This window comes from Platalea leucorodia (genome assembly GCF_965183815.1).
Source record: "Platalea leucorodia genome assembly, chromosome: 35".
Lineage (NCBI taxonomy): Eukaryota > Metazoa > Chordata > Aves > Pelecaniformes > Threskiornithidae > Platalea > Platalea leucorodia.
The window spans coordinates 26,810-52,964 of NC_138857.1; the positions used below are offsets into that span (position 1 = coordinate 26,810).

A 26,155-nucleotide genomic window follows, 5' to 3' on the forward strand; every position below is an offset into this window, starting at 1 on the left:
CGCTGCACCCCTCACGCCAGACCCCGCCGTGGGAGCACAGGGCTGGGGGGGCTCCCCGCTCTCGCGGCCTCTCCCCAGCAGCTGCCCCGGCCGCGTTAGCGCCCAGCTGAGGCGCTGCGGCTGCCCCCGCTCGCGCCCCGACTCACGGGCCGGGGGCACCCGCTAACGAGGCTGGGGGGGTTGGTCAGCATGGGGGGCTCCCGCCCTGATCCCGCTGGCGGCCTAAAGGGCCCCAAGACAGCGCTGCAAGTGCCCCTGTTTGGGACTGGGGAGAGACCGGGATGAGCTGGGGAGGGGCTGGGTGGACTGGTGAGAGGCACGGGGAGGACTGGGGAAGTCGCAGCAGACTGGAGCTGGCGTCCCCAACAGGTCTTTATTGGGGCGGGGGTCTCACAGGGGTGGGGGTCTCTGGTAGCCCAGCTGGAGCTGGGGCCAGGCAGCCCCGCCGTGGGGCAGCCCCAGCCAGCGGCGGGGCAGGAGGCAGAGCAGGGCCAGCAGCGCCAGCAGCAGCAGCAGCGCCAGCAGTGCCCGCGGTGGCAGCAGCCTGCCGGGAGGGAGGGAGGGAGGGGGGCTGTCAGCCGCTCGATGCCAAGCGCACCCCGGGCCCGGGCAGTGCTGCCTGCTGCAGGCAGGGGCTGCCTGCTCCTGACCCTACCTCTTGCTGGGGCCTGGGCACTGCCGCGGCTCAGCCAGCTCCTGGCCGTCCCCCGCCGGGGCTCTGGGCAGTGCCGTCCCCACGTCCTCCTCCTCCTCCTCCTCCTCCTCCGCTTCCTCCGTCTCCTGGGCAGAGCCACAGGCCGGGGGTCGGTGGCCAGGGCGCCCCTCCCCAGGGCCCCCCATGCCCCCACCCTTACCCAGCACGTTGCCTCGATCTCGGCGCCGAGCGGCTGCGCCAGGACGTCGGCCTCGCCAAGTGTGCGCCACGGCCACCTGCATGAGGAAGAGGAGGTGTGAGGCAGCGCCCGGCGGGCCGCGCTGGGTGGTGGTGGTGGCGGGGGGGCCCAGGCCCTGCGGTGGCCCGGCAGGAGAAACCCGCGCCCCACTGCACGTGGCCGCAGCGCTGGCTGCCGCACGCCCTGCCTTGCGGCGGTGCAACGATGCGGCAGTGGAGCCACGCTGGCAGAGCAGGATCTGGCAGGCAGTTATGGGGCGGAGGCCGTGGTGCCCCAGCTCCAGGTGCTCCCGAGTGCCTCCTGCCGCGGCATGCCGCAGCACGCTGCCGGCGGCCTTGCGGCGAGAGTCCCCCAGATGCCTCGCTCTGCCAGGGCAATGGTGCTGTGAGCAGAGGTGGGCCCCCCCCTTCTGCCAGTCCCTGTTTTCACCATTTGCCCCTTTTCCCCCACTTCTTGAGGCTTTCGGAGCAGGGCTGCCGGCCAGTGGGATGCCGCGCAACGCGCCCAGCGCTTCCCATCACGGAGGAGCCGGAGCTGGGCTCGCGTGCTGGGGCGTCCCACCCACGCGTCCCTCCTGGCCCGGCAGAGGCAGCAACGTACGTGGCCCGGGCATCCTGCGTCTGGCCCAGCTGGTTGCGGAGCTGCATCATCTCCAGCCGCAGCTCCTGGAGGAGGTGTTGAGACATCGTGGGGTGTTCAGGCACCCTCTGTGCCACTCCGCTCTTCCCCACAGCCCCCTGGGACGGGCTGTTTGGATAGTGCCCGCACCCCTGCACCCCAGCCCCCAGAGAGGGTGGCCACCTCGGGGCTCTGCCTGTGGCCCGGGGGCTCTGGCTCCCCCTGGCACGGGGCTCCCCGAGGCCAGGAGGGGTCGGGGGGGGGGCTGCAGCCCCCCTGGCCAGGGAGCGCGATGGGGCTGGGTATGCCGTACCTTCACTGCCCTGTTGTACTCCCCAAGCGTCACCGTCAGCTCCTCCACCCGCCGCCCTACCTGCGGAGCAGGGGGGGTGGTGAGGGGGCGCAGGGCCTGGGGGGCTGCAGCTGCGGGAGGGGGCTGCGAGGCAGCCTGAGGGCTGGCAGCGAGGGCCGACGCGGTGGTGGCCGGAGCTGCGCGCATCCCTGGCCGGCGCTCACCTGGCCGAGGGCCGTGTCCGGGGAGGAGAAGAGCGCTGTGCAGCGGCAGAGCTGAGCCTGGGCAGAAGGAAGCAGCTCATGAACCGGGGTGCATACCGGCGGCTGTTCCGCAGCGCAGTGGCAGAGAGGATGGGGCTGCCCGAGGACGGGCAGCACCTGACCCTCTGGAGTCCCCGGGGTGCTTGCTGCTTTAATTAGGGACAGACAACCGCCTCGTTAGCGCTTAATGAAGTGCTAGGCTGCGTGGTGGCTTCCACTTACCTCCAGGTCGGCCGTCTCAGCTGCCAGTGCCTGGATCCACTCCCTCAGCCCATGGCCCTCGGCAAGGAGCTGCTGGTTCTGCTCAGGGCAAAAGGGGCTGGCGTTCACGACGCCAGCACCACCAGGGCAGCCCCCCCTTCCCTGTGACCCCCGGCGGCATCCTCACCTCCTCCTGGAGGCTGTTGACTTGCAAGCGCAGGCACTGCTGGTCCTTTTCCTGGGGAGGGAAGGCACGGGGCCCTGAGCTGCTTCCCCGCCTGCAGGCTTGGTGCCTCGGTGGCAGCTGAGCGCTCACCGGGAGCAGGGAGGCCGGGCCTCTCACCAGCTGGCGTGCCTGCCGCCGGAGCTTGCTGTTCTCCTCTTCCAGCCCCTTCGCTATGCCCTTCAGGTCCTCCAGCTCCTCGGCGGCAGCTCTGGCCTGCTCTAGTGCCTGCTGGCTCCTACTGGGGACAGCCGGACACCGACGCTTCGGTCCACTCCCGGAGCCCAGCAGCCCTGACCGTCCCCGTCCCCGGAGTGAGCATCCACCAGCAAGGGAGCAGTCGCTCGCCCCAGCACCCACCGCCGGCCCCTGCACCCCTGGGCACTGGGGCGGCGTGGGGAAGCCCCCAGCCCTGCCCTGCGCTCGCGTCGCACCATCGCAGCTGAGCCTTCAGCTGCCCCATCTCCTCAGCCAGGCGGGCGTTGAGCTCCTCGGCCGACTCGGCGTCCTGCTGCAGCTTGGCATTCTGGGTGGCCAACTGCTCGGCGCGGCTGCGCAGGCCGGCGGCTTCGGTGCTGCGGGGGTGGGATGTGCCGCCGGTTTGGGGACGCTCTGAGGCTGGGACCCCAGTGCAGACCATGGCCAGGACCATCGCTACATCCCTGGTGAGCCGGCACTTACAGGCTCACAACGTCCGTGTTGCCACCGTCGCCCTTGAGCTGCGCAGCTGCTGAGGCCGTGTGTCCTTCCCCCGCTGCAGGACAGGCACGAGAGGGGATTTTGGGGCTGCACCGCGCCCCCGCTGGCAGCCTTGGCTGAATGGGCAGCGGTGCTGCTGGGGGACGGCGGGCTCTTTCCCAATGCTGTCGGCGTCTGTCCGTCTGTCTGCCCCTTTGCTGTCAGGAGGGACCCGGGACCAGCAGCACCAAACCAGCTTCCCTAGCTTTCAAAGCTATCAGCTCCTGCTGATGCCGCGCCTGCGAGCCAGCATCCATGTGCCTCCGCAAACACCGTCACTGGCGCAGCCCATGCACCGACCCAGCCCCTCTTCTCAGCAGGAAAGGAGGAGGTGACAGCTGCTGGTCTCACTGCAGCCGGGGCAAGGCAGGTGCCAGCGTCCCCACCGTGGCTCCAGCAACCCCACTCCACCGGGCGCCGATTCCCCCCTCCCTCCCCTCAGCCCCTTCCTGCGCCGACACCCACCTGCCAGCACCAGGCCGAGGTTGCCTGCCGCCGCATCCAGCTCCTCGGCAAGCCGTGAACCCCTGGGGAGATGGGAACTGTCAGTTGCGCCAGCCGGTACGCAAGGAACCGCGTTCTAGCCCTGGTCCCCTGCCACTGACCCCTCCTGCTGGCACGATGCGATCCACTCCCTCATAACAGCATGGAAGGTGGGCAAGTCCAGCGCTGTGCCCACCGCCTCAGGGTCCAGCATGCGGCGCAGTGCCCGCAGCTGGCCCTCCTCGCCGCTCTGCCCTGTCACCGCCTGCAGGTACTCGACCACCTGCTGCGCCCGCACCATCCCTGCGGCACAGGGTGAGGCGCTGGTCCATGGGGCCGGGCCTCGCCCACGGCTGGTGACCGGCTCCTTGCGCGACCCCACCGCAGGAGCAGCTGGGGTGGGACTGGGAAAGGGCCGCGCTACGGGGAGGGTGTGGGGCGAGGGGGGTTTGGCGTGGAGGTGGCTTTGGGCGCCCGAAGGCCTCCCCGTCCCTGGGTGGGGGCAGGCTGTCAGCGGGAGGGTTTTTCCGGCAGCCTCACACGTGGTGGAGCGGGGTTAACCGCAGGGCGAGCCCGCCAAGGCGCCTGGAAGCTGTATCCGGGGCTGCGGCCCCGTGCACCGGCCCTGGCCCCTCGCTACCTGTATGCTCAGGGTCGCAGGCGGCGAAGGTGCAGTTGACGACGAACTCCTCCGAGCAGCGGCTCTCATCGGGGCACGTGTCCGGGCTGCCCTGGGCTGCTGGGGGGAACGGGAGGGGTCGTGGAGGGGCCTCTCCTCTCGCCCCCCGCTCCTGTGCATCGCCCACCAGCGGGAGCGGGTGGGCTACCGGCTGGTACCCACTTTGCAACGGCTCCTGCGGGGCCTCGGCCTCCGCTGCCGGCAGGGCAGCCTCCTTCAAGGGGACGGTGGCGCCCGGGGTGCGGGGCGAGGGGGCTGGGGGCCCCTCTGCAGCCATCGCACTGGAGACGGGGGGTGGGGGCGTGCTCGGGGGTCCCCTCCGCCCTGGGGCACGGCCACGGGTCCTGTGGGAAGGGGGCGCCGCTGTCCCGAGGGGTCAAGAGGCCGCGGGCGCTCCCTGGGGCCGGTCCGGGCCGAGCGGGGCGGGGGGGGGGGGGCGGCACCGCAGGGCCCCGGGACGGCGCCGGCCTGAGGGGGCGGCGCGAGCCGTTCCCGCCCATGGAGAGGGGCGGGGCGAGGCGCGAGCCGTTCCCGCCCATGGAGAGGGGCGGGGCGAGGCGCGAGCCGTTCCCGCCCATGGAGGGGGCGGGGAGAGGGGCGGGGTGAGGCGCGAGCCGTTCCCGCCCATGGAGAGGGGCGGGGAAAGGGGCGGGGCGAGGCGCGAGCCGTTCCCGCCCATGGAGGGGGCGGGGAGAGGGGCGGGGCGAGGCGCGAGCCGTTCCCGCCCATGGAGAGGGGCGGGGCAAGGGGCGGGGCGAGGCACGAGCCGGTCCCGCCCGGAGAGGGGGCGGGGTAAGGGGCGGGGCGAGGCGCGAGCCGTTCCCGCCCCATAGAAAAGGGGCGGGGCGAGCGGTGCTGCATGCGAGCGGTGGAGTGGGACAGCGGCGGGCCCGGCCGTCCCCGTCCCGGTCCCCGTCCCGGTCCCCATCCCCGTCCCCATCCCGGTTCCCATCCCCGTCCCGGTCCCCGTCCCCGTCCCGGTCCCCGTCCCGGTCCCCATCCCGTCCCCGTCCCCGTCCCCGTCCCCGTCCCCATCCCGGTTCCCGTCCCCATCCCGTCCCCATCCCGGTCCCCGTCCCCATCCCGGTCCCCATCCCCGTCCCCATCCCCATCCCCGTCCCCGTCCCCATCCCGGTTCCCGTCCCCATCCCGTCCCCATCCCGGTCCCCGTCCCCGTCCCCATCCCGGTTCCCGTCCCCATCCCGGTCCCCATCCCGGTCCCCATCCCCATCCCCGTCCCGGTCCCCGTCCCCATCCCGGTCCCCATCCCGGTCCCCGTCCCCGTGTTGTTGCTGCTGCTTCCAGCTGGTTTTATTGACCGAGAGCCGAGGGAGAACAGAGACTCGGGAGCCCTGCCGTGCCCCCCCCGGCCCGGCCCCCCTCATTGCCCCCGCAGCATCTTCTCGTAGTCGGGGTCCAGGTTCCTGACCAGGAACATCGACAGCATCAGCAGGCAGAGCTGGGGGAGAAGGTAAGACGCTGCCTGCCGGCTGCCCCACGGCCCCCAGCTGCCCCCACACCACCCCATGGCCCCCCAGTTACCCCACGGCCCCCGGCTGCCCCCACCCCACCCCATGGCCCCCCAGCTGCCCCACGGCCCCCAGCTGCCCCCACCCCACCCCACGGCCCCCGGCTGCCCCACGGCCCCCAGCTGCCCCCACCCCACCCCACGGCCCCCGGCTGCCCCACGGCCCCCAGCTGCCCCCACACCACCCCACGGCCCCCCAGCTGCCCCATGGCCCCCTGCTGCCCCCACACCACCCCACGGCCCCCCAGCTGCCCCATGGCCCCCTGCTGCCCCCACACCACCCCACGGCCCCCGGCTGCCCCATGGCCCCCTGAGCTGCGCCACCGCCCCACGGCCCCGCAGCCCCCAGCTCAGCCCCCCAGCAGAGCCCCTACCTCCAGCAGGCCGATGCCCAGGCAGACCCCCACGACGGTGACCAGGTTTTCGGCCAGCCAGACCTGGACGCCCTCAGCGCAGCCCTGCCGGGAGGAGGGTGACAACCGGGGGGACCGCCGGGAGCCCCCAGGCCATGAGCCCGCCTTGCTCTGCGCTCCCCCAGAGCTGCAGGACCCCCCCGATCCCCCCAGTGCCCTGCGCCGAGCCCCCCATGCTGCACCCGCTGTGCCTCACCCTGGGGAAGATGTCGTGGGAGGCAGCTGTGGGGCAGCGGCCGTGGGGCAGTGCCGAGGGGGGCCCGTGGGTGCTGTTGGGTGCTGGTGCCTTGAGGCAGGAGCAGGCGATGGCTCCATCCCCATCCCCGGGGGAGCCGTCGGTGTGGTTCCAGTCCTGGGGTCCGTCCCAGCCGCAGCAACCGAGCTGGGGGGGCAGGCGGTCAGTGGGGAGGCCGTGGGGCAGCTGGGGGGCAGCTGTGGGGCCCCCTGGGCCCTGTGAGGTCTCACCTGCTGCTGGACGGCGTCCCAGCTCTCGTGGGGGTCCCCAGGTGGCCCCTTGGCCGGGTACCCCTGGATCAGCTCCTGCGCATAGTTGGCCACCTTGGTGGCCAGCTGCAAGGGGGGTGAGCGTAGCGCCCCATGGCTGCAGCGTCGCCCCATGGCTGCAGCGTCACCCCATGGCTCTGCCCCATGGCGTCAGCATCCCATAGCCCTGTCCCATGGTGCCAGCATCCCCCCACGGCCCTGCCCCACGCTGCCGGCACCCCCGGCAGTGCCGCACTCACGGTGACACGCTGCGTGTAGACGATGACCCCCACCGTGATCTGGGCAGCAAAGAGCAGCAGCAGGATCCCGAAGTACTGGGGGGGGGGGAAGGTGGGGGTCAGTCGGACCCCCCCAGCCCCACGGCACCAGGGGAGCGCGGAGGAGCCAGCGCGGTGCCCCCGCTCCCCCCTGCCGCCCCACAGGCACAGGATGTGGTGGGACCACGTGGCTCCGCGGCTGCCCCAGGAAGCTGTAGCAGAGCCCCCGCACCCCCGGCCAGGCCCCCAACCCCCTGGCCCCCCAACCCCCTGCCCCCCCAGCCCCCCGGCCCCCCAGCCCGCCCCACTCACCAGCAGCAGCATGGCCTTGATCTCCTTGAGGGCACCCAGGCACCCCAGGAAGCCCAGCAGCATCGTCACGATGCCGACCCCCGAGAAGGTGTAGGACCAGACCCGCAGGCTGTACAGCGGCGACCCTGGGGGGCGCGGGGGTCAGGGCGCCCCACGGCTCGGGGGTGCCCCGTGGGTCGGGGTGCCCCGTGGGTCGGGGTGTCTCGCGGCTCAGGGGTCCCTTACCCAGCACGGCGGCGAAGCTCTGTCGGTCAAAGAGGACCCAGAGGCCGAAGGCGAGGAGGAGGCTGCCCAGGGCCTGGGGGGGCCGGGAGGGCCCGGCCCAGGTCAGCGAGTGGGGGTGCCCCGGGGGGGCTCTGGGGCCTGCCTGGCCCCATGGCTCCCACAGGCCCCGGGAGGTTGTTGGCCCCCAACCAGCCCCCCACAGTGCATGGCTGGGCCCCTCTGCACCCCAAGTCCCCTCTGCACCCCAAGTCCCCCCAGCCCCATGTCCCCCCCTGCACCCCAAGTCCCCCAGCCCCATGTCCCCCCCTGCACCCCCAAGTCCCCCTGCACCCCCAAGTCCCCTCTGCACCCCCAAGTCCCCTCTGCACCCCAAGGCCCCCCAGCCCCATGTCCCCCCCTGCACCCCCAAGTCCCCCAGCCCCATGTCCCCCCCTGCACCCCCAAGTCCCCCTGCACCCCCAAGTCCCCTCTGCACCCCAAGGCCCCCCAGCCCCATGTCCCCCCCTGCACCCCAAGTCCCCCCAGCCCCATGCTCCCCCCCTGCACCCCCAAGGCTCCCCAGCCCCATGTCCCCCCCTGCACCCCATGTCCCCCCCTGCACCCCCAAGGCCCCCAGCCCCATGTCCCCCCCTGCACCCCATGTCCCCCCTGCACCCCCAAGTCCCCCTGCACCCCCAAGTCCCCTCTGCACCCCAAGGCCCCCCAGCCCCATGTCCCCCCCTGCACCCCAAGGCCCCCAGCCCCATGTCCCCCCCTGCACCCCATGTCCCCCCCTGCACCCCAAGGCCCCCCCTGCACCCCATGTCCCCCCTGCACCCCAAGGCCCCCCAGCCCCATGCTCCCCCACGTCCCCCCCGCACTCACGTCCACCCTGCGCCCCCACGCCCCCCCAGCCACGCGTGCCCCCCCCCCCCGCTGCCCCCCGCCCCACTCACGAAGAAGAAGAGGTTGAAAAGAAAGAGGAAGCACTTGGCGAAGCCGAGGCAGCTTTTGGGGTTCATGTCTGCACCCGCGGGGGCACGGGGTCAGCGCCCCCCCGGGGCCCGATCCGGCCCCTTCGGGGGGCGAAGCGCCCCCGGCCCCCCCCGGCCCCCCCCGGCCCCCCGGGCACCTGCGGCGGCGGCTCCCGTGGGCGACCCCGTCCCCGGCTCCGCGTCGGGGCAGGAAGCGCTCGGGGCGGCGGAAGCTCCGCGGGGGCGCGTCCCGCGTGGGGCGGCACCGGGGCCGGGGTCGGGCCGCTCCGCGCCCCCGGGACGGGGCCCCCGGGACGGGACCCCCCGTCGGCCGCCCCGGGGAGGTTGAACGACCCCTCGCAACCCCCGCCCCGCATCTCCCGGGGGTCCCCGGCGGGGGGGGGGGGGGGGGGGGGTCGCGCCAGCAGAGACGATCGTGAGGATGGCGATGGTGGAGGGCGGTGGCGAGGGATGGTGATGGTGAAGATGATGCGCCGGGGAGCCCCTGCCCCAGGTTTTGGGGCTGCCCCCCCCCCCCCCCCGGGGGGCGGCGGCGGGGGGCGTCCGGGGGCGACGCCTCTGGGCGGCCCGTCCCGTCCCGTCCCCGCCCGTCCCGGCTGATGCAACCGGCCGTGGCACGCCGGACCCCGGGTGAGTGGGGCTGGGGGGCTGGGGGGGCTGCAGGGCTTGGGGGGGGCTGCGGGGCTTGGGGTGCTGCGGGGCTGGGGGGTCTGGAGGGGCTGCGGGGTCTGGAGGGGCTGCAGGGCTGGGGGGGCTGCAGGGCTGGGGGGGGCTGCAGGGCTGGGGGGGCTGAGGGGGGCTGCAGGGCTGTGGGGGGCTGCGGGGCTTGGGGGGGGCTGCAGGGCTGTGGGGGGCTGCGGATGCTGGAGGGCTGGGGGGTCTGGAGGGGCTGAGGAGTCTGGAGGGGCTGCAGGGCTGGGGGGGGCTGCAGGGCTGGGGGGGCTGTGAATGCTGCGGGGCTGGAGGGCTGGGGGGGCTGGAGGGGCTGCAGGGCTGGGGAGGCTGAGGGGGGCTGCAGGGCTGTGGGGGGCTGCGGATGCTGGAGGGCTGGGGGGTCTGGAGGGGCTGAGGGGTCTGGAGGGGCTGCAGGGCTGGGGGGGGCTGCAGGGCTGGGGGGGCTGTGAATGCTGCGGGGCTGCAGGGCTGGGGGGGGCTGGAGGGGCTGCAGGGCTGCGGGGGTCTGCGGGGCTTGGGGGGGGCTGCAGGGCTGGGGGGGCTGAGGGGTCTGGAGGGGCTGCAGGGCTGAGGGGTCTGGAGGGGCTGCAGGGCTGGGGGGTCTGGAGGGGCTGCGGGACTGGGGGGGCTGAGGGGTCTGGAGGGGCTGCAGGGCTGGGGGGGGCTGCGGGACTGGGGGTCTGCGGGGCTGGCCGCAGGGCTGGGGGGCTGCAGGGCTGCCTGGGGACGTGGGTCCTCCCGCAGCTGGGGGTGCTCCGGCGGGTCCGGGTTTCTGCCAACGTGGAGCCCCAGCGGGTCTCGGGGCTGGCACGGGGCTGGCACGGGGCTGGCACACTCGCACACGCGCTGCCGGCGGCCCTCGTACACGTGGGCGCGTGTGCGCGGCTGTGCACCGGCGTGCCGCGCCGCGCGTGCGAGGTCCTGCAGGCCACGCTTGTGCGCGTGCCTGGCACCGGCGTGACGGCAACGTACGTCTGCACCGCAGCCCCCCGCCATGGAGAAGGCCCCGACGGTGCCGGGGGGGGACACCGGGCTCCTCCAGGAGGAGCCACCCCCCCGCCCCACCTGGACCAGTAAAGCCCAGTACATACTGGCCCAGCTGGGCTTCTCCGTGGGGCTGGGCAACATCTGGCGCTTCCCCTACCTCTGCCACCAGAACGGGGGTGGTGAGTGCTGGGGGTGCTGGGAGGTGCTGGGGGGGGCTGGGGGTCCCGCTCCCCCTCACCCCCCTTTTCCCCCCCAGGTGCCTTCCTCCTGCTCTATCTGCTGCTCCTCTTCCTCCTGGGCATCCCCCTGCTCTTCCTGGAGCTGGCGGCCGGGCAGTGCCTGCGCCAGGGCAGCGTCGGCGTCTGGAAGAGCATCAGTCCCCGCCTGGCCGGCATCGGGCTGGCCAGCTGCCTGGTACGGGACTGGGGGGTCCCTGGGGGGCCAGGGCACCGCCCTTGGTGGTTGCGCCGTGGGGGGACCCACGGTGCTTCCGGGGGGTCCTGGGGTACCGCCGTGGGGTGCTCGCTGTGGGGGGAGGCGGCAGCAAGGGGACACTTGCGTGGGGTGTGGGGGGTCCCTGGGTACCACCGAGACTCCCCCACGGCAGGGTCCCGGCTGACGTGCCCCCCGCAGGTGTGCGTGTTCGTGGCGCTGTACTACAACGTGATCATTGCCTGGAGCCTCCTCTACCTCACCCGCTCATTCCAGCACCCCCTGCCCTGGCAGAGCTGCCCCAGCGCTGGCCCCAACCACACAGGTGAGGGTCCCCAGGGAGCCGGGGGGGGGGTCTCAGGGCACCCTGGCCCTGCTGTGACCTGCTGCGTGTCCCCCCACCAGAGCCCGAGTGCGCCCTGAGCTCTCCCACCACCTACTTCTGGTACCGGCAGACACTGGACGTCACCCCCGAGATGGGGGTCGGCGGGGGGCTGCAGCCGGCCCTGGTGGGGGGGCTCCTGGGGGCCTGGGCCCTGGTGGGGGCCTCCCTGCTCAAGGGCATCAGGTCCTCGGGAAAGGTGGGTGACGTTGCTGGGGGACGGCAGGGGGCTGCGCGGGGCCGGGGGGTGCTGGAGGTTGGGGAGGGTCCTGTGCCGGGGACTGGTGGCGCTGGGGGGCTGCCTGGCTCCAGCGGGCAGCGCTGGGGGGTGCGCGGCACCGGAGGGGGGGAGGATTTGGGGCGCTGGTGGCCCTGTGGGTCAGGCAGAGCTGGGGAGTCCCGGTGGCCCCAGCGGCTCGGGGGTCCCGGTGGCCCTGTGGGTCACGGGGGTCCCCGCAGGTGCTGTACGTCAGCACCCTCTTCCCCTACCTCGTCCTCTTCTGCCTCCTGGTCCGGGGCCTGTTGCTCGAGGGGGCCCTCGAGGGCATCCGCATCATGTTCACCCCCAAGGTGAGGCCCTGCCCCGGGGACCCCCAGACCCCCCCGGGTCGGCCCCGTTTGCCCCGAGCCTGCCGCGGCCCCGTCTGTCCCCGCAGGTGTCGGCGTGGGGCACGGGCCAGGCCTGGCGGCAGGCAGCCACGCAGGTCTTCTTCGCGCTGGGGCTGGGCTTCGGCAGCGTCATTGCCTACGCCAGCTACGGCGCACGCCGCAGCAACTGCCACCGCGATGCCGTGCTGGTGGCCGGCCTCAACGCCCTCACCTCCCTCCTGGCCACCTTCGTCGTCTTTGCTGTCCTGGGCGCCCGTGCCACCCGCCGCACGCGGCACTGCCTCCACAGGTGGGGGGTGCCCCGCGGTTGGGGTCATTGCACGGAGGCGGGGTCCCGCGCCCGGGTGTCGCGCCCAGCGCAGAACCCCCTGCGTCCCTGCGGCAACGCCGGTGCCCCCCTCGTCTTATTCCCCCCAGGAACGTGGAGCTGGTGTCACAGGCGCTGGTGGCGGGGGGGCTGCCCGAGACCGCTCGGCCCCCCGGGAACCTCACGGCCCTGCTGGCCCCCCAGTACAGTGCCTGGCTGCAGGGGCTGCCCCCGGCCCTGCGGGACGCCCTGGGTGTCACCGACTGCCGCCTGGACGAGGAGATGAACAAGGTGATGCTGGTGACAAGCTCTCAACCTGTCCTACATCCCCCCCCCAGGTGGTGGCACAGCTGGGACCAGGGGGTTCCCCCGAGCTGGGGAGGGGTCCACCGAGTCCGTCCCACCCCACACCCTGGGCGATGCCCCCCCGACCAATTGAGGGGTCCCCCCGCACCACCCCCTATCCCAAAACCAGGGTGAGGGTCCTGACCCCCCCCCCATCCTCTCCTCAGGGGGTGGAGGGCCCGGGCCTGGCCTTCATCATCTTCACGGAGACGCTGACGCTGCTGCCGGTGGCACCGCTCTGGTCGTCCCTCTTCTTCCTCACACTGCTGGGACTGGGGCTGAGCACCATGTTGGGCATCATCCAGGCCGTCCTCACACCGCTGCTTGACGCCTTCCCTGCCCTGCGCCGCCGCCGTGCTCCACTCACCGGTATGGCTGGGGGGGGACAACGGACGGGAGGGGGGGCAGGGGTGGGGGTGAGCCCCCCCAAACCGCTGCTCTGCCCCTCCAGTGCTGTGCTGTGCCGGGGGCTTCGTGCTGGGGCTGCCCTTCGCCCAGCGCTCCGGCAGCTACTTGGTGGCCGCCTTTGATGACTACGTGGCCACGCTGCCGCTGCTGGCTGTGGCTGCCTGCGAGGCCGTGGCCGTGGCCTGGGTCTACGGGGCCGAGAGGTGAGGGTGGGGGGGGGAATCCCCTGACCACAGCCACAATCCCCCCCCAAACTGCCTCGTGGCCCCCCTGACCTGCCTGCCCCATCCCCCAGGTTCCTGGCTGCTGTGTGGGAGGTGACTGGCCACCGGCCATGGCGGCTCTATGGGCCCCTGTGGCGCTTTGGCAGCCCGGGGGCCATGGTGGCCCTGCTGGGGGCCAGCCTGGGCCAGCTGGCCCTGCGCCCCCCCACCTACCAGGCCTGGGACCGTGCCACGGTGAGACCCCCAGCCGCGCTCCCCACCTGCTGGCACCCCGACCCGTGGCCGGGACGCCCATCCCCAGGAACCTCCCCTGCCCCACCGCGGCCCCACAGCCCCCCCACCCCGAGACCTCCCCTGCCCCATCGCGGCCCCACAGCCCCCCCACCCCGAGACCTCCCCTGCCCCACCGCGGCCCCACAGCCCCCCCACCCCGAGACCTCCCCTGCCCCTTGGCGCCCCCCCCAGGGAGCCTCCGCCGCCCCTGACCGTCCTCCCTGCAGGCAACGTTGTGGCGGCGGCCGTACCCGCCCTGGGCCCTGGCCCTCACCCTGGGGCTGATGGTGGTGGCCGTGCTGCCCATCCCCCTCGTCGCCCTGCGTGGGGTGCTCAGGCCACCCCGGGACGCCGCGGGGCCGCGGGGCCGGGGGCAGGAGGAGGAGGAGGAGGAGGAGGAGGAGGAGGAGGAGGAGAGTGCGGCCGCCCCGGCGCCCCCCGCCGCCCCCCCGCCGGCCCACGCCCCGCCCCGGACCCTGCCTCGCCGCGCGGACGAGCGGGAAGGCGCCCCATTGGAGGACGGCGAGGAGCTGCGCTTCCCGATTGGCCACGCTGCCTGAAGCAGGAGAGGCGCCCATTGGAGGCGCGCGGAGCGGGGGGGGGCCCGCGCTTCCCGCCCCGCGTTGCCATGGAGACGCTCGGCGGCCATGTTGAAGCGGGCAATAAAGGACCCGGAGGAGGCGGAGCGGAGCCGAGTCCTGGGGGCGGGGCGAAGGGCGGGGGGCGGGGCCGGGCGGGCTGCCCCTGCGGGAACGGCGGGGGCGGGGGCTGCGCGACGTCACTCTCCACGTGACCGGGGCGCGGTCGGCAGCCGCTCACTCCCCCCCCCCCGTCCCCCCGGTGTCATGTGACCCCGGCGTGGTGATGGCGGCGGCGGCGGCGGCGGCCCAGCGGGGCGGCGGCGGAGGGGGCGGCGGCGGCGGCGAGGCTGGGGGCGGCTCCGGCGGCCGCGAGCCCGACCCGCCCCCGGGGGGCGGCGGTGAGTGGGGGGGCCGGGCCGGCGGGACCCCTGGGGGCCGCCGTGGGGCCGGGGCCGGTTCCGGCTGGGGGGGGGGGGGAGTGGCGCGGCCTGTGCGGTCTCCGCTTCCTCCGGGTCAGCGCCCCCCTCTCCGTAGGGGCCTCGTCGGACCAGATCATGCGGACGGGGGCGATCCTGCTGCGGGGGTGAGTGGGGGGTCGGGGCCTGCGGGCGACCCGCCGGGAGAACGGGAGTGGGGGGGGCCTGAGGGAGGCCCCCGGCTGGCGGGGGGCCCGGGGGGGCCCTCAGGCGGCCACCCAGAGCTCCGGGGGTCCCTCCTGCGCCCCCCAGGTTCATCCGGGACCGCGTGGAGCGCTGCGGGGACGCGCAGGCGGTGGCCCTGAGCCAGGCGGAGCTCGGGGAGCCGCAGCCCAGCAGCCCTGACACCAAGCGCCTGAGCGAGTGCCTGCGCCGCATCGGGGACGAGCTCGACAGCAACATGGAGCTGCAGAGGTGGGTGGGGGCACCGTGAGGGGACGGGGGTCCCCGGTGCCCCCCTCTGCGCTAACTGGCCCTGCCAACGCCCCCCAGAATGATCGAGCAGGTGGGGTGCCATGCCCCCAAGGAGCTCTTCTTCCGGGTGGCTGCAGAGATGTTTGCCGACGGCACCTTCAACTGGGGCCGCGTTGTTGCCCTCTTCTACTTCGCCTGCAAACTGGTGCTGAAGGTGGGCCCCGTGCCCCTCCCCTGTGTCGTCGTGTGTCTGTGTCCCCCCCCGGCCCCCTCTGACCCCCTGTCTCTGCAGGCGCTCTGCACCAAGGTCCCCGAGCTGGTCCGGACCATTCTGGGCTGGACCATGGAGTACATGCGGGAGCACGTCCTGGCCTGGATCCAGGCCCAGGGAGGATGGGTGAGTCCCTGAACCCCCCGAGTCCTGGGGGGCGGTGGGGGCGGGCTGAGCCCTAGTTTGGACACCCCCATGCACAGCACGGGAGTGCTGTGCTGCTTTTTTCTCCCAAAGACTCTCGACCCTGAAGGTTTAACTGTGTTGTCCTGCTCGATTGAGGGGAAGGAAGGGCCCCCCCGTGACACCCTCTTTGCCCCTCACCCCGCCTCCGGGCTGCTCCCCCCCCGTAGCCCCTGTTCTGCTTTGCACCGATGTGTTTTCTGCCACGGGGAGGGGGCCCAGGTGTCCGGTTCTGCCCGGGGTGGGGGGGGTGGGGGACCCTGACATGTGGCTGACGCTCCTTCCTTTCCCCTGCGCCCCGCCCAGGAAGGGCTCCTCTCCTACTTCGGCACCCCGACCTGGCAGACTATCACCATCTTCGCCGCTGGCGTCCTCACGGCCTCGCTCACCATCTGGAAGATGTCATAGACTTGGGGGAGGGGGGGGGGCGTAGCCTACCCCCCAGGACTGGCCCCTGCCGGCAGGGATGGTGCTGACCCCCCCCTCCAGCCCCTTGGGTGCTGTGCCTTCCAGGAGCGGGGGGGGCTTTTTAACAAACAGGACTTTGTTAGGACTTGCCCCAAACTTTGGGGGGGCTGAGCTGGGGGGCCCTCCCTCCCCCACGGCAGCTGTGGCCCCCCCCAGACCTTCCCCCAACAGTGGGTGAACGCACCTGGGGGCCAGGGCTGGGACCCTGCTGGGTTTGGGGGGTGAGGGGGGCACACAGCTTCACCCCCCCCTGCCCCTCGGTGCTGGGGTCCCTCCTGATGCCCAGGGATGGGTGGCTGCAGCCCCCAACACAGCCCCAGCCTCAGAGCGGTTTGACCCCAGGACTTGTGGTGCTTTGGGTGGGGTCCTGCAATCCCAGCCCCGCCCCCCCGATATGGGGGATGGGGGGGGGTCTCTGAGCCCCAAAAATGGGGCTGTTGGGTGCGGCGGGGGGGGTTGCAGCTGTGGCTGCAGATCGGGTATTTATTGGGGGCTCCCTGCCCTGAGAAAGGCCCCCCCAGGTGCAATACCTCCCTCCCCGAGGTGGAGGCCCCCTCCCTGGCGGTGGCTCTCAGGGTGGGGGGGCCGTACCCCCCGTTTACAGCCCCCCTCCCCTGGTTTTGGAGGTCCCCACTTCACAATCAGTGTCCCCAGGGAGGTGCCCCAGGGTGGGGGCAGAGCGACCTCCCCCAGCCCCGCTCGGTGCTCTTTGGGGTGATGTCATGAATAATGTCGTCATGGGGGGAGCCCTCCCTCTGGCTGGGGGGGCCCTGCCTTCCCCCTGGTTTTCTTTTGATTGTTTTCCTCTTGCCTTTTTTTTTTTTTTTTTTTTTGTACCTTGTTTTGTATCTCGGGTATTTTGATGTCTGGAAATAAAGGGGAAACAGAGCCATGTGGTGCTTCCGGTCGGGGCGAGGGCCCCAGCGTCCCCCTGCCGTACGCTGGCTGTTGCAACACCCCCCCCCGGTCCCCCCGCAACCCCTTTGGGGAGCCCCAAAGGTGTGTGGCTGCACCACCCTGCTTCGCCCCGCCCATGGCGGGGGGGACCCAGGTGCCCGGGAGCCCTGTGGGTCCCGGGGGGGTGCGGGATGGAGGGGCAGGAGAGTGGGGGGCTCCTGGAGACCTCATGGGGGGCAGGTATGGGGGGGGGGCAGGTGGGGGGGGCAGGAGGGGGGCAAGGGGGGGCGGGCAGGGCCACTTTCACTTTCATTTCACTTTAGCCATGTGGCTGGGGGGGGAGGGGCTGGACGCTGGGGTCCTTTCTGGGGGTCTGGGAGGGGTCGGGGGCATCTGTGGGGCTGGGTGAGGGTGGTGGCTGCTCCCTGTTCTCTCCTCTGTGTCCGTCCCCCCCACCCCAGGCGCCGAGAGCATCTCCTGCATCGTGCGGATCGGGGGTGCCCTGCTCCGGGGGTGAGTGAAGGGGTTCCCCTGCCCCAGGGGCTATGGAAGCTCCCCTCCTCGCTAACCCCCCCGCCCCCTCCCCAGGTTTGTCCTCTCCCTGCTGGAGCAGGACCAGGGGTTGCCTCGGCGGGTGCCCCCCGAGGAGCTGGGGGGTGAGGCGGGGGAAGAAACTGCGGTGGCTTCGCTGCAGGCAGCCACCCTCCGTGTCTGGGGCCGCCTGAGCCAGGACCCCGAGATGGACAGGTGAGACCCCCTCGGGGTGCCCCGCAGCTGCCCCCCACCCCCCACCCCCAGCCTCACCGCTGCCCCCATGCCACCAGCCTGGTGGGGGCCCTGGCCGGCTGCTCCCCGCTGCCCGCCCTGGCTGAGATCTCCGAGCAGCTCTTCCAGGACGGCATCAACTGGGGCCGGGTCATCGTCTTCTTCTACTTCACCTACCGGGTGGTCCGGCAGGTGGGCCTGGATCCCTGGGAGGGGCACCCAGACACCGGGGTCCCTGGGGAGAGTAGGGTGGAGGGGGTCCCCCCAGGGGCAGTGGCATGTTTGGGGTCGGGGGGGCTTGGAAACCGGGGTATGGGGGAGATGGCACCCAGGGACCCGCCCAAGGGGGACTGGGTGCCTGGCTTCTCTGGGCAGCGATGGGTGGTGGGAGTCGGATGCCTGGGTCCCCACAGGCGCTGTGGGGCGACCGCCCCCTCCGGACCATCCTCGATTGGGCCATATCCTTCCTGCAGCAGCGCCTCTCCGCCTGGATCCAGCGCCAGGGGGGCTGGGTGAGCGCGGGGGTCAGCCCCATGGCGAGGGGGGCGTGCGTCTGGGGCTGCCCCCCCGCCGCTGACCCCCCCCTCTCGTTCCAGGGCTCCATCCTCAGCTACCGCCCCGCGCAGCTGGGCTGGGACCCCCGTGCTGCGGGGGGCCCTGAGAAGTAAAGGCTGAAGCGGGGAGCTGCTCCCTGGGCGCTGGGGGCTACCGGCCCCCCCCGTCCCCCCGAGCTCCCCCCGCTTCTGGAGCAGCAGAAACCCCGAGTCAGCACCGCTGTGGGGCCAAGTTCCTCTTTTATGGCCCCCGGGGCTGAATCAGCTCCTTTGCTCCTTCTCCCCCCCCCCCCCCCCCAAAACCCCGTTCATTAAACTCTAATTAACGAGCGATTGCAGCCTTACCAACCGGGTCAGGACCAGGACTGACCCCCCCCCCCGCCCCGGGGCTGCTCTCCAGCCCTGGGACCCCCCCGCCAGGCCGGGCTCCTTGTGCCCCCAGCCTGGGAGGGAGCTGGGGGTTCCCGTGGGCCACCCCCCCGGGGCAGCCCTCGCCTCTGCCCGGGGCGGGGGGGGGGGGGGGGACAGGCGGGTGGGACCCCCCCCTCCTGCCCAGTCATGCTGACTCGGAGCGTGTGACAAACAGGGCCAAGGGCCAAGGCCGCTCCGCCCTGCGGGCGCCTGGGTCCTTCCGGGGGGGGGGGGGCCCTTCCCCAGCTGGGGGGGGCTGGGTCCTTGGGGGGGGGGGGGGGCTGGGTCCCTGGGGGCGGGGGGCTGGGTCCCTGGGGGGGGGGGGGCTGGGTCCCTGGGGGGGGGGGGATGCCTGGGTCCCGGGGGGGGGCAGGCGGCGGGGCCCCCCCCCCCCCCCCCCGCCCGGGTCCTCAGCTGGGGAGGGCCGGGCCCGGGTGCCCGCGTCCCCTTTCCCCGCCCACCGGCAGCGGGATATAAACCTCCCGCGGGGCTTTGTGCGGGCAGAGCCGCGTTCTCGCTTCAACAGTGCTTGAACGGAACCGGCCCGCTCCCGCCCCGCCGCCCGCCCGCCCGCCCGTCCGTCCGTCCGTCCGTCCTGCCGCTGCATCCATCTCTCTGGCCGTCCATCTGCCGCCGCGTCCGCACGCCATGGACTCCCAGATCCGCCAGAACTACCACCGCGACTGCGAGGCCGCCGTCAACCGCATGGCCAACATGGAGCTCCACGCCTCCTATGTCTACCTCTCCATGGTAGGGTCCCGGCGGCCGAGGGACCCCCCCCGGGCCCTGGGACCCCCCCTGACCCCGGGGCCATCCTGCCCTGAGCTGGTCGGCACCCGTTTTGGTGGGGGCAGTGCCGCCTGCGAGGGCAAGATAAGGAGAGGGTGGCGGGGAGGGCTCAGGGGGGGCCTCATGGGCGGAGGTGAGGCTGGGGGGGTCCCTGCGGGAGCTGGGGAGCCAGAAGGGTGGGTCGGGGGGCTCCCCACAGGTGCCCGCCCTGACCTCCCCTGTCCCGCAGGCCTTCTACTTTGAGCGGGACGACGTGGCGCTGCCTCGCCTGGGACGCTTCTTCCTGCACCAGTCGCACGAGGAGCGGGAGCACGCCGAGGGGCTGCTGCGCTTCCAGACGCGCCGTGGCGGCCGCGTGCTGCTGCACGACGTCAAGGTGGGGTGCCTGGGCTGCGCTCGGGGGGGCTCGGGCTGCGTCGGGGTGCCTGGGCTGCATCGGGGTGCCTGGGCTGCGTCGGGGTGCCTGGGCCGCACGGGGGGCACACCTGCCTGGGGGTGCCTGGGCTGAATGGGGGACACGTCTGCATTGACACACACGGGGACACGTCTGTGCCTGAGCTGCACGGGGGCTGTGACTGTCCCCGGGGTGATTGTCCCTGTCCCCCTCCCCAGAAGCCGGAGCGTGACGCTTGGGGCTCGGCGCTGGAGGCGGTGGAGGCGGCGCTGCAGCTGGAGAAGTCGGTGAACCAGGCGCTGCTGGACCTGCACCACCTGGCTGCCGAGAAGGGGGACCCCCACGTGAGTTGCCCGCCACCCCCCCGCAGGGTTTGCCTGTTGAGACGCTGCTGGGGGGTCCCCATTCCTCTTCCCACACCCATCCTTTGGGGTCTGCCCCTGCCCCTCCAGGGTCTCTGCCCCGGTCCCCTGCCCTTCCAGGGTCTGGACTTGCTGGCCTTACCCCCGTCCCTCCCTTGGGATCTCCAGCTGTCCCTGCAGGTCCCTGCCCTTCCTGAGGTCTCCCCCAGACCTCTGTCCCCTCCCTGCAGAGCTCCCCTGGCCCTGGCTGATTGATGTCCCTCTCCCTGCAGCTCTGCGACTTCCTCGAGTCCCACTACCTGGACGAGCAGGTGAAGGCCATCAAGGCGCTGGGGGACCACATCACCAACCTGCGGCGCCTGGCTGGGGGTGCCGGGGGCCCGGGGGGGGCCCCGAGCGGCCTCGGAGAGTACCTCTTCGACCGCCTCAGCCTGGAGGAGCGCAGCTGAACCCCGCCACGGGCGGCCCCCTGGGACCCCCCTCCCAGGACTACCCCCCAGACCCTGTAACCCCTCTGCCCCATCCAAGGGGGCTCACCTGCTGGGGGTCTCCACCCCCAGCATGACTCCAATAAAGGGTCTGCCCTTGCCCCGCACCCACCCAGTGCTCCGAGAGCTGGCTCAGGGGTCGTGCCCGCCTTGGGGGGACGGGGTGCCTGCTGCCCCCCAGCCGCAGGGGCGACCCCCAGGGTGACACGGGGGGGCAGGGGGGGAGCGGGGCAGGCAGATGGATGCAAAGACGTGACTCGGCACCAGGGTGGGGGGGAAGCTACCCCCGTGCAACCGGCACCCCTGGGAAAACACCACAGCGGGGTCACACACACACACAGCCCCCAAAGCCCCCTCGTCCTGGGAAGTGGGGTGGGGACACACTGCCCTGGGTGCTGGGGAAGGCCGTGCGGAGGCCGGCAGGGGCTCGGAGCGATGGCGGCGGTTGCCCAGGGCCCTGCCGGGGGGCGCGGGGTGTGCTCGGGCTTCTGGGGGAGGCGACGCTGTCCCCGCGGGGTCAGAGCCGGGGAGGCTGCGTCCCGCGGCGTGCCGGCAGCCGCAGTCTCTGGGTGCTGGGCTGCTGGCCCACCGCGCTGGCCACCATGCGTGCCGAGAGGAGTAGCTCTCTGCCAGGGCCACAGGGCAGGCGTGTTGATTTGCCGTGCACGCTGGGATTGTGGTTCCAGGCCAGGGGCTCCAGTCAGCCGTGCCGTGCTCCGTGGCAGGCCGGGAGCCGCGGTCTGGGCGAGGGTGCCTCGGTGCGTCCCTTCCTCGGCCTCCCAGGACACTGGGAGCGTCCCCAGTTGGTCTCTTCCGGCGTCTGATCACATCCCAGAACTTCCTCTTCCCTCTTTGGACCCCACGTGTTCCTTCATGACCCCTCCTGAGGCCTTCCTCATGCCCTAGAGGACTCCTTTCGTTCCCTACGCCATCTAGCATCTCCTCTATTCAGTCCCTGTCCCCCCCTGAGGACATCTCTGCTCAGATCCCCTCCTGAGTTCCTCTTCATGTCCCCCAACCTTCCTTGGTCTCTCTGGCCTCCTCAGGTCCCATCTGCTCCCTTGCTGAGGCTCCCTGAGGCCTTAGAGGTTCTCCTCAGCATGCTTTTATCTCCGGACTGAACTTTGGATACCTCTTGTTCTATCAGAACCTCTTCTCAGGCCGTCTCTGTTCGTCTTTTTGTCTTCTCTTCTGTCTAGGATGCCTCCAGTCGGTCCCGTCCCCCCTGAGGACATCTGTACTCTGCTTAAATATAAGTCCAAAATTGGGAATCCATATCCGGCAGAACCCGGCCGTTCCCAGGAACCCCCTTAGTTGTTTTTCTTTTATTTTTGGTACAGCTATTCAGCGTATAGCCTCCTTCCTTTCCTCCCCCAATGCTCGTTGTCCTTTTGATATAGTACAACCAAGATACCGGACTACCTCCCTCGCAGTTTGGGTCTTCTGTTTTGAGGCCCGCTATCTGGCCGGTCCCAGGAAGGCTTACTGTGGCTTCTGTACAAGCCTGTTCAGTATCAGCTCCAATTAAGCTGTCGTCCACATACTGTAAAAGAGTTAACACCATTACCATTAGTTTGCCACTGTTCTAATTCTTTGGCTAATACTTCACCAAACAATGTGGGACTATGCTTAAATCCCTGGGGAAGAACAGTCCAACACAGTTGTCCTTTACCTTCCAGTGGTCAGATTTTCCCATTTGAAAGCGAAGAGTGCCTGACTTTGTTCGTCAACTGGAATACAGAAAAAGGCATCCTTTAAGTCTAACACCATAAAACAGGCATTGCTTTCGTGTACAGACATTAGACGCTGTAGGATGTATGTCCTTAGTTAACCGATTTATAGCCCTCAAATCCTGCACCGATCAGTATTCCTGAGAGCGAGGCTTTCTCACTGGTGAGATCGGTGTATTATATTCAGATTGACATGCTCTGAGCAGTCCGTATTGTATAAAGGTATTTATCAGGGGTTCAAGGCCCTTGCGAGCTTCCAACCTAATAGAATATTGATGTACTCTTACCGGGTTTGCCCCCTCTTTTAGTTCTACTTTAATCAGACTTATGTTTTTTGGTTTTTTTTTTGCTTTACCTGGTTTCTTAGAAGCCCATACCAGGGGAATTACCTCATTTAGTACAGTGTTCAGAATATTCTCTTTGGATTCTTCCGAAGTCTCATCTGTCAGCAAGCAGATCTGGGCTTTCCAGGCTGTTTCGGGTGGGATATGGAGTTGTACAGCATTCTCAGAAAAGGTTACTTGTGCATTTAGTTTGCATAGCAAATCTCATCCCAGTGGAGGTAGGGGGCATTCTGGCATATATAGAAACTCATTAATTAATTTGGTGGCCCCAGTTGTGCATTCCATCGGTTGCACAAATGGCCTTAATGTTCTTTTTCCCGTTGCCCCAGCAATAGGTATAGTTACTTAGAGGCCCTTTAGAACTGGTGACTACTGAATGAGTGGCCTCCCCGTCAATTAAAAAAATCTACAATCTTGTTCCCCAGCTTAATTGGAACCAGGGGGTCAGCTGGGGAGACCTTAATGTTTCCCCCCCGTCCCCTTCATTCGTTGTCCAAATCCTCCAACAAAACAAGGTTGGCATTTCTTACAGGATCTTGCTCCTCTGGCCCCTTTCAGTTCAGGCATTCATCCTTCCAGTGCCCCTCCTGTTTATGGGCTGCATTATTGGTTTGGCCGCAGCAGGGTTCAGTTTTGTGAACTTCTTCCCTGCATCGTTCCACCCCGTCCCCCTCTTACTCTACCTCCATCCCTACCCTTCCCTCTAATGTTATTCCCGTTTATTGCTGCTGCCAGCAAAGATGCTTGTGACTTGATTCTATTCTGTTTCTCCTTTCTTTCTCTCATCCCAATTGTTATATACTTCATATGCTATTTCCATCAATTGTGATATCGACATACCCCCGGCCCCATCAACTTTCTCCTTACATCCTGTGCTGACTGCCCAATAAACAACGTACTGAACATCCTCCGATTTGCTTCATCGTCCAGATTCAAATCTGTCCATTTTCTAGATACTTCACATAACCTTTTGTAAAAGGCTGATGGATTTTCTTCTGGGCCCTGCCTTACTTTGTAAAGTTTAGACACATTCTTCGGTTTAGGCTCTCCATGTTAAACCCCGTATAGTATCCATTGCTGATACTGCCCCCCCTGTTGGGATCCCTATTGGGATCCCGTTCTGGTTCCCTTTTTGGTAGGCAGATAATTCTCAGAGTCATCTTGCCTAATATTCCTCCTCCTCCCTTCTCTGGCTTTTTCAACAACCATTCTTTTTTCCCTCTGCCGTAAAAAGTGTATTTAATAGAGCTTGTATATCTCCCCAGTTAGGACTAGGTGTTATCATTATAGTTTCTAATAGTTGATGCATTCCCTCAGGGTTTCCCCTATAAGGTCCAACAGACCGTTTCCAATTTATCAGGTCAGAGGCAGTGAACGGAACATGTACAAAAACCGGCAGTCCTGAAATCCTCATTGCCCAATTGTGAATTAGAGTCATTTGGGGACTGTTTTTATATCAAGGTGGGGCTATTGGAACTAACAATTGTACATCTTCCTGCTCTTCTTCCCTGGCAATCTTTCTGTCGTGACAGCCCATGCAACAACCGCTCTCCCTTCTCTCAGAAGCTGCATGCATCACCAGGTCAGTTGTTGGCTTACGTCTTTTCTGAATATCAGGCTTTCTATACAAAGTCATAAAGGCATCAACATAAGGTACTTCATTCCATTTTTCCCATCCAATGGCAAAACAACATCAATTGCAATCTAGTATTATAGTTTACCGATCCATTTTCTGGCCAGGTCTGATCATCATCTGATTTATAATTCGGCCAACATCGGTTACAGTATCTTTTCATTTTGTCTTTTGTCATAGGGCCCCCTCCAAATTTGTTCCAATTTTTCAAAATATAACCCAAAGGGCTGCAGGGAGGAATCGGGGAGTGGTCTGATCCCATTTTAACCAAATGCTCAAATAATTACCTATTTGTCGACTCTGACCCCCCTGGACTCTGGCCCGCGCAGGGCCTCCGACACGACGTGCGCCAGGCGAATTTATGGAGCGGTGCAGAGCAGCCGGGTGCCTCCGGAGCGGGACCCCGAACGAAGCAAGCCCTGGGCAATCACACCCCTGCAGTTTAAGTTCCGCTCCCCTCGGTCGACGGTTTGGTCCAACGGCAATATCTGGGCCTGGGTCCTTTTGTTCCTTATGGGATCCTTCCCCCGTCTGCAGGCGGGACGATCCTTCTCTTGTCTCGAACAGCCGCAGCTTCCGCCGACGGTCGCGGCTCCCATATCTCCCCGGTTTGCACCGGTTTCGGGCCCTTCCTCGGTGCAGCTCAGTAAGAGCGCAGCACACGCTCAGCGGATCCCGGGGAAAGCTCACAGCGTGCAGTCTAAGGGTCCAACAGGTCTTTGGATTCTGACTTGAGCTAAAAAGTGACTTCTACAACATGGTGACGCTGACGGAACTGAACCACGCAGTGGGCACAACCCCCAAACCCCATCCGCCTGCCCGACGCCCCACGCAAACCCGGGATGCTGCGCATCTCTTCCCCCCTTGCGAGTCAAGGAACGGAAGGCCCCGCCCCCTAGCGACAGGCCCCGCCCCTAGCGACAGGCCCCGCCCCTGGCGACAGACCCCGCCCCCGCCCCGGCCCCTAGCGACAGGCCCCGCCCCTGGCGACGGCCCGGCCCGGCCCCGGCCCCTAGCGACAGGCCACGCCCCTGGTGACGGCCCGGCCCCGGCCCGGCCCCTAGCGACAGGCCCCGCCCCTGGCGACGGCCCGGCCCCGGCCCCGGCCCCTAGCGACAGGCCCCGCCCCTGGCGACGGCCCGGCCCGGCCCCGGCCCTAGCGACAGGCCCCGCCCCTGGCGACGGCCCGGCCCCGGCCCCGGCCCGGCCCCTAGCGACAGGCCCCGCCCCTGGCGACGGCCCGGCCCCGGCCCCGGCCCGGCCCCTAGCGACAGGCCCCGCCCCTGGCGACGGCCCGGCCCGGCCCCAGCCCCTAGCGACAGGCCCCGCCCCTGGCGACGGCCAGGCCCGGCCCGGCCCGGCCCCTAGCGACAGGCCCCGCCCCTGGCGACGCCCCGTTCCCGTCCCGGCCCCTAGCGACAGGCCCCGCCCCTGGCGACGGCCCGGCCCGGCCCCGGCCCCTAGCGACAGGCCCCGCCCCTGGCGACGCCCCGTTCCCGTCCCGGCCCCTAGCGACAGGCCCCGCCCCTGGCGACGGCCCGGCCCGGCCCCGGCCCCTAGCGACAGGCCCCGCCCCTGGCGACGCCCCGTTCCCGTCCCGGCCCCTAGCGACAGGCCCCGCCCCTGGCGACGCCCCGTTCCCGTCCCGGCCCTTAGCGACAGGCCCCGCCCCTGGCGACGGCCCGGCCCCGGCCCCGGCCCCTAGCGACAGGCCCCGCCCCTGGCGACGGCCCGGCCCGGCCCCGGCCCCTAGCGACAGGCCACGCCCCTGGTGACGGCCCGGCCCCGGCCCGGCCCCTAGCGACAGGCCCCGCCCCTGGCGACGGCCCGGCCCCGGCCCCTAGCGACAGGCCCCGCCCCTGGCGACGGCCCGGCCCGGCCCCGGCCCTAGCGACAGGCCCCGCCCCTGGCGACGGCCCGGCCCGGCCCCGGCCCGGCCCCTAGCGACAGGCCCCGCCCCTGGCGACGGCCCGGCCCGGCCCCAGCCCCTAGCGACAGGCCCCGCCCCTGGCGACGGCCCGTCCCGGCCCGTCCCGGCCCCTAGCGACAGGCCCCGCCCCTGGCGACGCCCCGTTCCCGTCCCGGCCCCTAGCGACAGGCCCCGCCCCTGGCGACGGCCCGGCCCGGCCCCGGCCCCTAGCGACAGGCCC

The 26,155-nt window shown here is 69.9% G+C and overlaps 6 protein-coding genes and 1 long non-coding RNA gene across 9 annotated transcripts; 4 read left to right on the plus strand and 3 right to left on the minus strand.

The window, feature by feature from the left end:
- Positions 1-95: 95 nt before the first annotated feature.
- KASH5 (KASH domain containing 5) lies at positions 96-4,667 on the minus strand (the record flags this gene model as incomplete). Its single annotated transcript, XM_082334499.1, has 14 exons — positions 96-222; positions 656-780; positions 855-930; positions 1,494-1,558; positions 1,825-1,884; positions 2,028-2,084; positions 2,289-2,366; positions 2,455-2,505; positions 2,611-2,728; positions 2,925-3,065; positions 3,172-3,244; positions 3,694-3,755; positions 3,834-4,014; positions 4,352-4,667. 14 exons carry the CDS (start codon positions 4,665-4,667, stop codon positions 96-98), a joined length of 1,530 nt encoding a protein of 509 aa, XP_082190625.1.
- Positions 4,668-5,738: 1,071 nt separating this feature from the next.
- Positions 5,739-8,876, minus strand: CD37 (CD37 molecule). 2 transcript variants are annotated; one of them, XM_082334471.1, is made up of 9 exons: positions 8,741-8,876; positions 8,565-8,632; positions 7,630-7,702; positions 7,405-7,529; positions 7,075-7,149; positions 6,797-6,889; positions 6,528-6,713; positions 6,293-6,376; positions 5,739-5,849 (listed from the first exon to the last, which is right to left on the minus strand). In XM_082334471.1, the coding sequence occupies exons 2-9, from the start codon at positions 8,628-8,630 to the stop codon at positions 5,772-5,774; spliced, it is 780 nt and encodes a 259-aa protein (XP_082190597.1). In that variant the 5' UTR covers positions 8,631-8,632; positions 8,741-8,876; the 3' UTR covers positions 5,739-5,771. The 2 variants fall into 2 exon arrangements, with proteins under 2 accessions (XP_082190597.1, XP_082190596.1); XM_082334470.1 differs by having other exon boundaries at positions 6,797-6,901.
- Positions 8,877-10,167: 1,291 nt separating this feature from the next.
- SLC6A16 (solute carrier family 6 member 16) lies at positions 10,168-13,805 on the plus strand (the record flags this gene model as incomplete). Its single annotated transcript, XM_082334500.1, has 11 exons — positions 10,168-10,444; positions 10,522-10,679; positions 10,899-11,022; positions 11,103-11,278; positions 11,539-11,649; positions 11,736-11,977; positions 12,106-12,286; positions 12,508-12,709; positions 12,792-12,951; positions 13,044-13,206; positions 13,473-13,805. Exons 1-11 carry the CDS (start codon positions 10,273-10,275, stop codon positions 13,803-13,805), a joined length of 2,022 nt encoding a protein of 673 aa, XP_082190626.1. The 5' UTR covers positions 10,168-10,272.
- Positions 13,806-14,139: 334 nt separating this feature from the next.
- BAX (BCL2 associated X, apoptosis regulator) lies at positions 14,140-16,510 on the plus strand. The gene is made up of 6 exons (XM_082334484.1): positions 14,140-14,224; positions 14,361-14,409; positions 14,555-14,716; positions 14,795-14,930; positions 15,009-15,113; positions 15,477-16,510. Exons 2-6 carry the CDS (start codon positions 14,381-14,383, stop codon positions 15,576-15,578), a joined length of 534 nt encoding a protein of 177 aa, XP_082190610.1. The 5' UTR covers positions 14,140-14,224; positions 14,361-14,380; the 3' UTR covers positions 15,579-16,510.
- Positions 16,511-16,655: 145 nt separating this feature from the next.
- LOC309601464 (apoptosis regulator BAX-like) lies at positions 16,656-18,307 on the plus strand. 2 transcript variants are annotated; one of them, XM_082334483.1, is made up of 5 exons: positions 16,662-16,775; positions 16,997-17,048; positions 17,124-17,282; positions 17,360-17,492; positions 17,714-18,307. In XM_082334483.1, exons 1-5 carry the CDS (start codon positions 16,727-16,729, stop codon positions 17,966-17,968), a joined length of 648 nt encoding a protein of 215 aa, XP_082190609.1. In that variant the 5' UTR covers positions 16,662-16,726; the 3' UTR covers positions 17,969-18,307. The 2 variants fall into 2 exon arrangements, with proteins under 2 accessions (XP_082190608.1, XP_082190609.1); XM_082334482.1 differs by lacking the exon at positions 16,997-17,048 and having other exon boundaries at positions 16,656-16,775.
- Positions 18,308-18,766: 459 nt separating this feature from the next.
- On the plus strand, positions 18,767-20,409 carry LOC309601458 (ferritin, higher subunit-like). The gene is made up of 4 exons (XM_082334474.1): positions 18,767-19,015; positions 19,284-19,430; positions 19,667-19,792; positions 20,083-20,409. The coding sequence occupies exons 1-4, from the start codon at positions 18,914-18,916 to the stop codon at positions 20,257-20,259; spliced, it is 552 nt and encodes a 183-aa protein (XP_082190600.1). The 5' UTR covers positions 18,767-18,913; the 3' UTR covers positions 20,260-20,409.
- A 1,363-nt stretch (positions 20,410-21,772) lies between these two features.
- On the minus strand, positions 21,773-24,815 carry LOC309601455. Its single transcript, XR_014230567.1, has 3 exons — positions 24,293-24,815; positions 21,971-22,028; positions 21,773-21,841 (listed from the first exon to the last, which is right to left on the minus strand). It is a non-coding gene; the product is annotated as an uncharacterized lncRNA (long non-coding RNA).
- Positions 24,816-26,155: the final 1,340 nt, after the last annotated feature.

Excerpts from the sequence above, each read along its gene's own strand:
- CD37 (XM_082334470.1), bottom strand. The coding sequence starts at position 8,630 with ATGAACCCCAAAAGCTGCCTCGGCTTCGCCAAGTGCTTCCTCTTTCTT. Across the intron at positions 6,902-7,074 it reads TCTACACGCAGCGTGTCACC|CTGGCCACCAAGGTGGCCAA; the intron begins GTGAGTGCGGCA and ends CCCCCCTTGCAG. Across the intron at positions 6,714-6,796 it reads GGGACGCCGTCCAGCAGCAG|CTCGGTTGCTGCGGCTGGGA; the intron begins GTGAGACCTCAC and ends CTGCCCCCCCAG.
- LOC309601464 (XM_082334482.1), top strand. The coding sequence starts at position 16,672 with ATGGCGGGGGGGACCCAGGTGCCCGGGAGCCCTGTGGGTCCCGGGGGG. Across the intron at positions 16,776-17,123 it reads GGAGACCTCATGGGGGGCAG|GTTTGTCCTCTCCCTGCTGG; the intron begins GTATGGGGGGGG and ends CCCCCTCCCCAG. Across the intron at positions 17,283-17,359 it reads CAGGACCCCGAGATGGACAG|CCTGGTGGGGGCCCTGGCCG; the intron begins GTGAGACCCCCT and ends CCATGCCACCAG.
- BAX (XM_082334484.1), top strand. The coding sequence starts at position 14,381 with ATGCGGACGGGGGCGATCCTGCTGCGGGG. Across the intron at positions 14,717-14,794 it reads AGCAACATGGAGCTGCAGAG|AATGATCGAGCAGGTGGGGT; the intron begins GTGGGTGGGGGC and ends AACGCCCCCCAG. Across the intron at positions 14,931-15,008 it reads CCTGCAAACTGGTGCTGAAG|GCGCTCTGCACCAAGGTCCC; the intron begins GTGGGCCCCGTG and ends CTGTCTCTGCAG.
- LOC309601458 (XM_082334474.1), top strand. The coding sequence starts at position 18,914 with ATGGACTCCCAGATCCGCCAGAACTACCACCGCGACTGCGAGGCCGCC. Across the intron at positions 19,016-19,283 it reads CCTATGTCTACCTCTCCATG|GCCTTCTACTTTGAGCGGGA; the intron begins GTAGGGTCCCGG and ends CCTGTCCCGCAG. Across the intron at positions 19,793-20,082 it reads CCGAGAAGGGGGACCCCCAC|CTCTGCGACTTCCTCGAGTC; the intron begins GTGAGTTGCCCG and ends CTCTCCCTGCAG.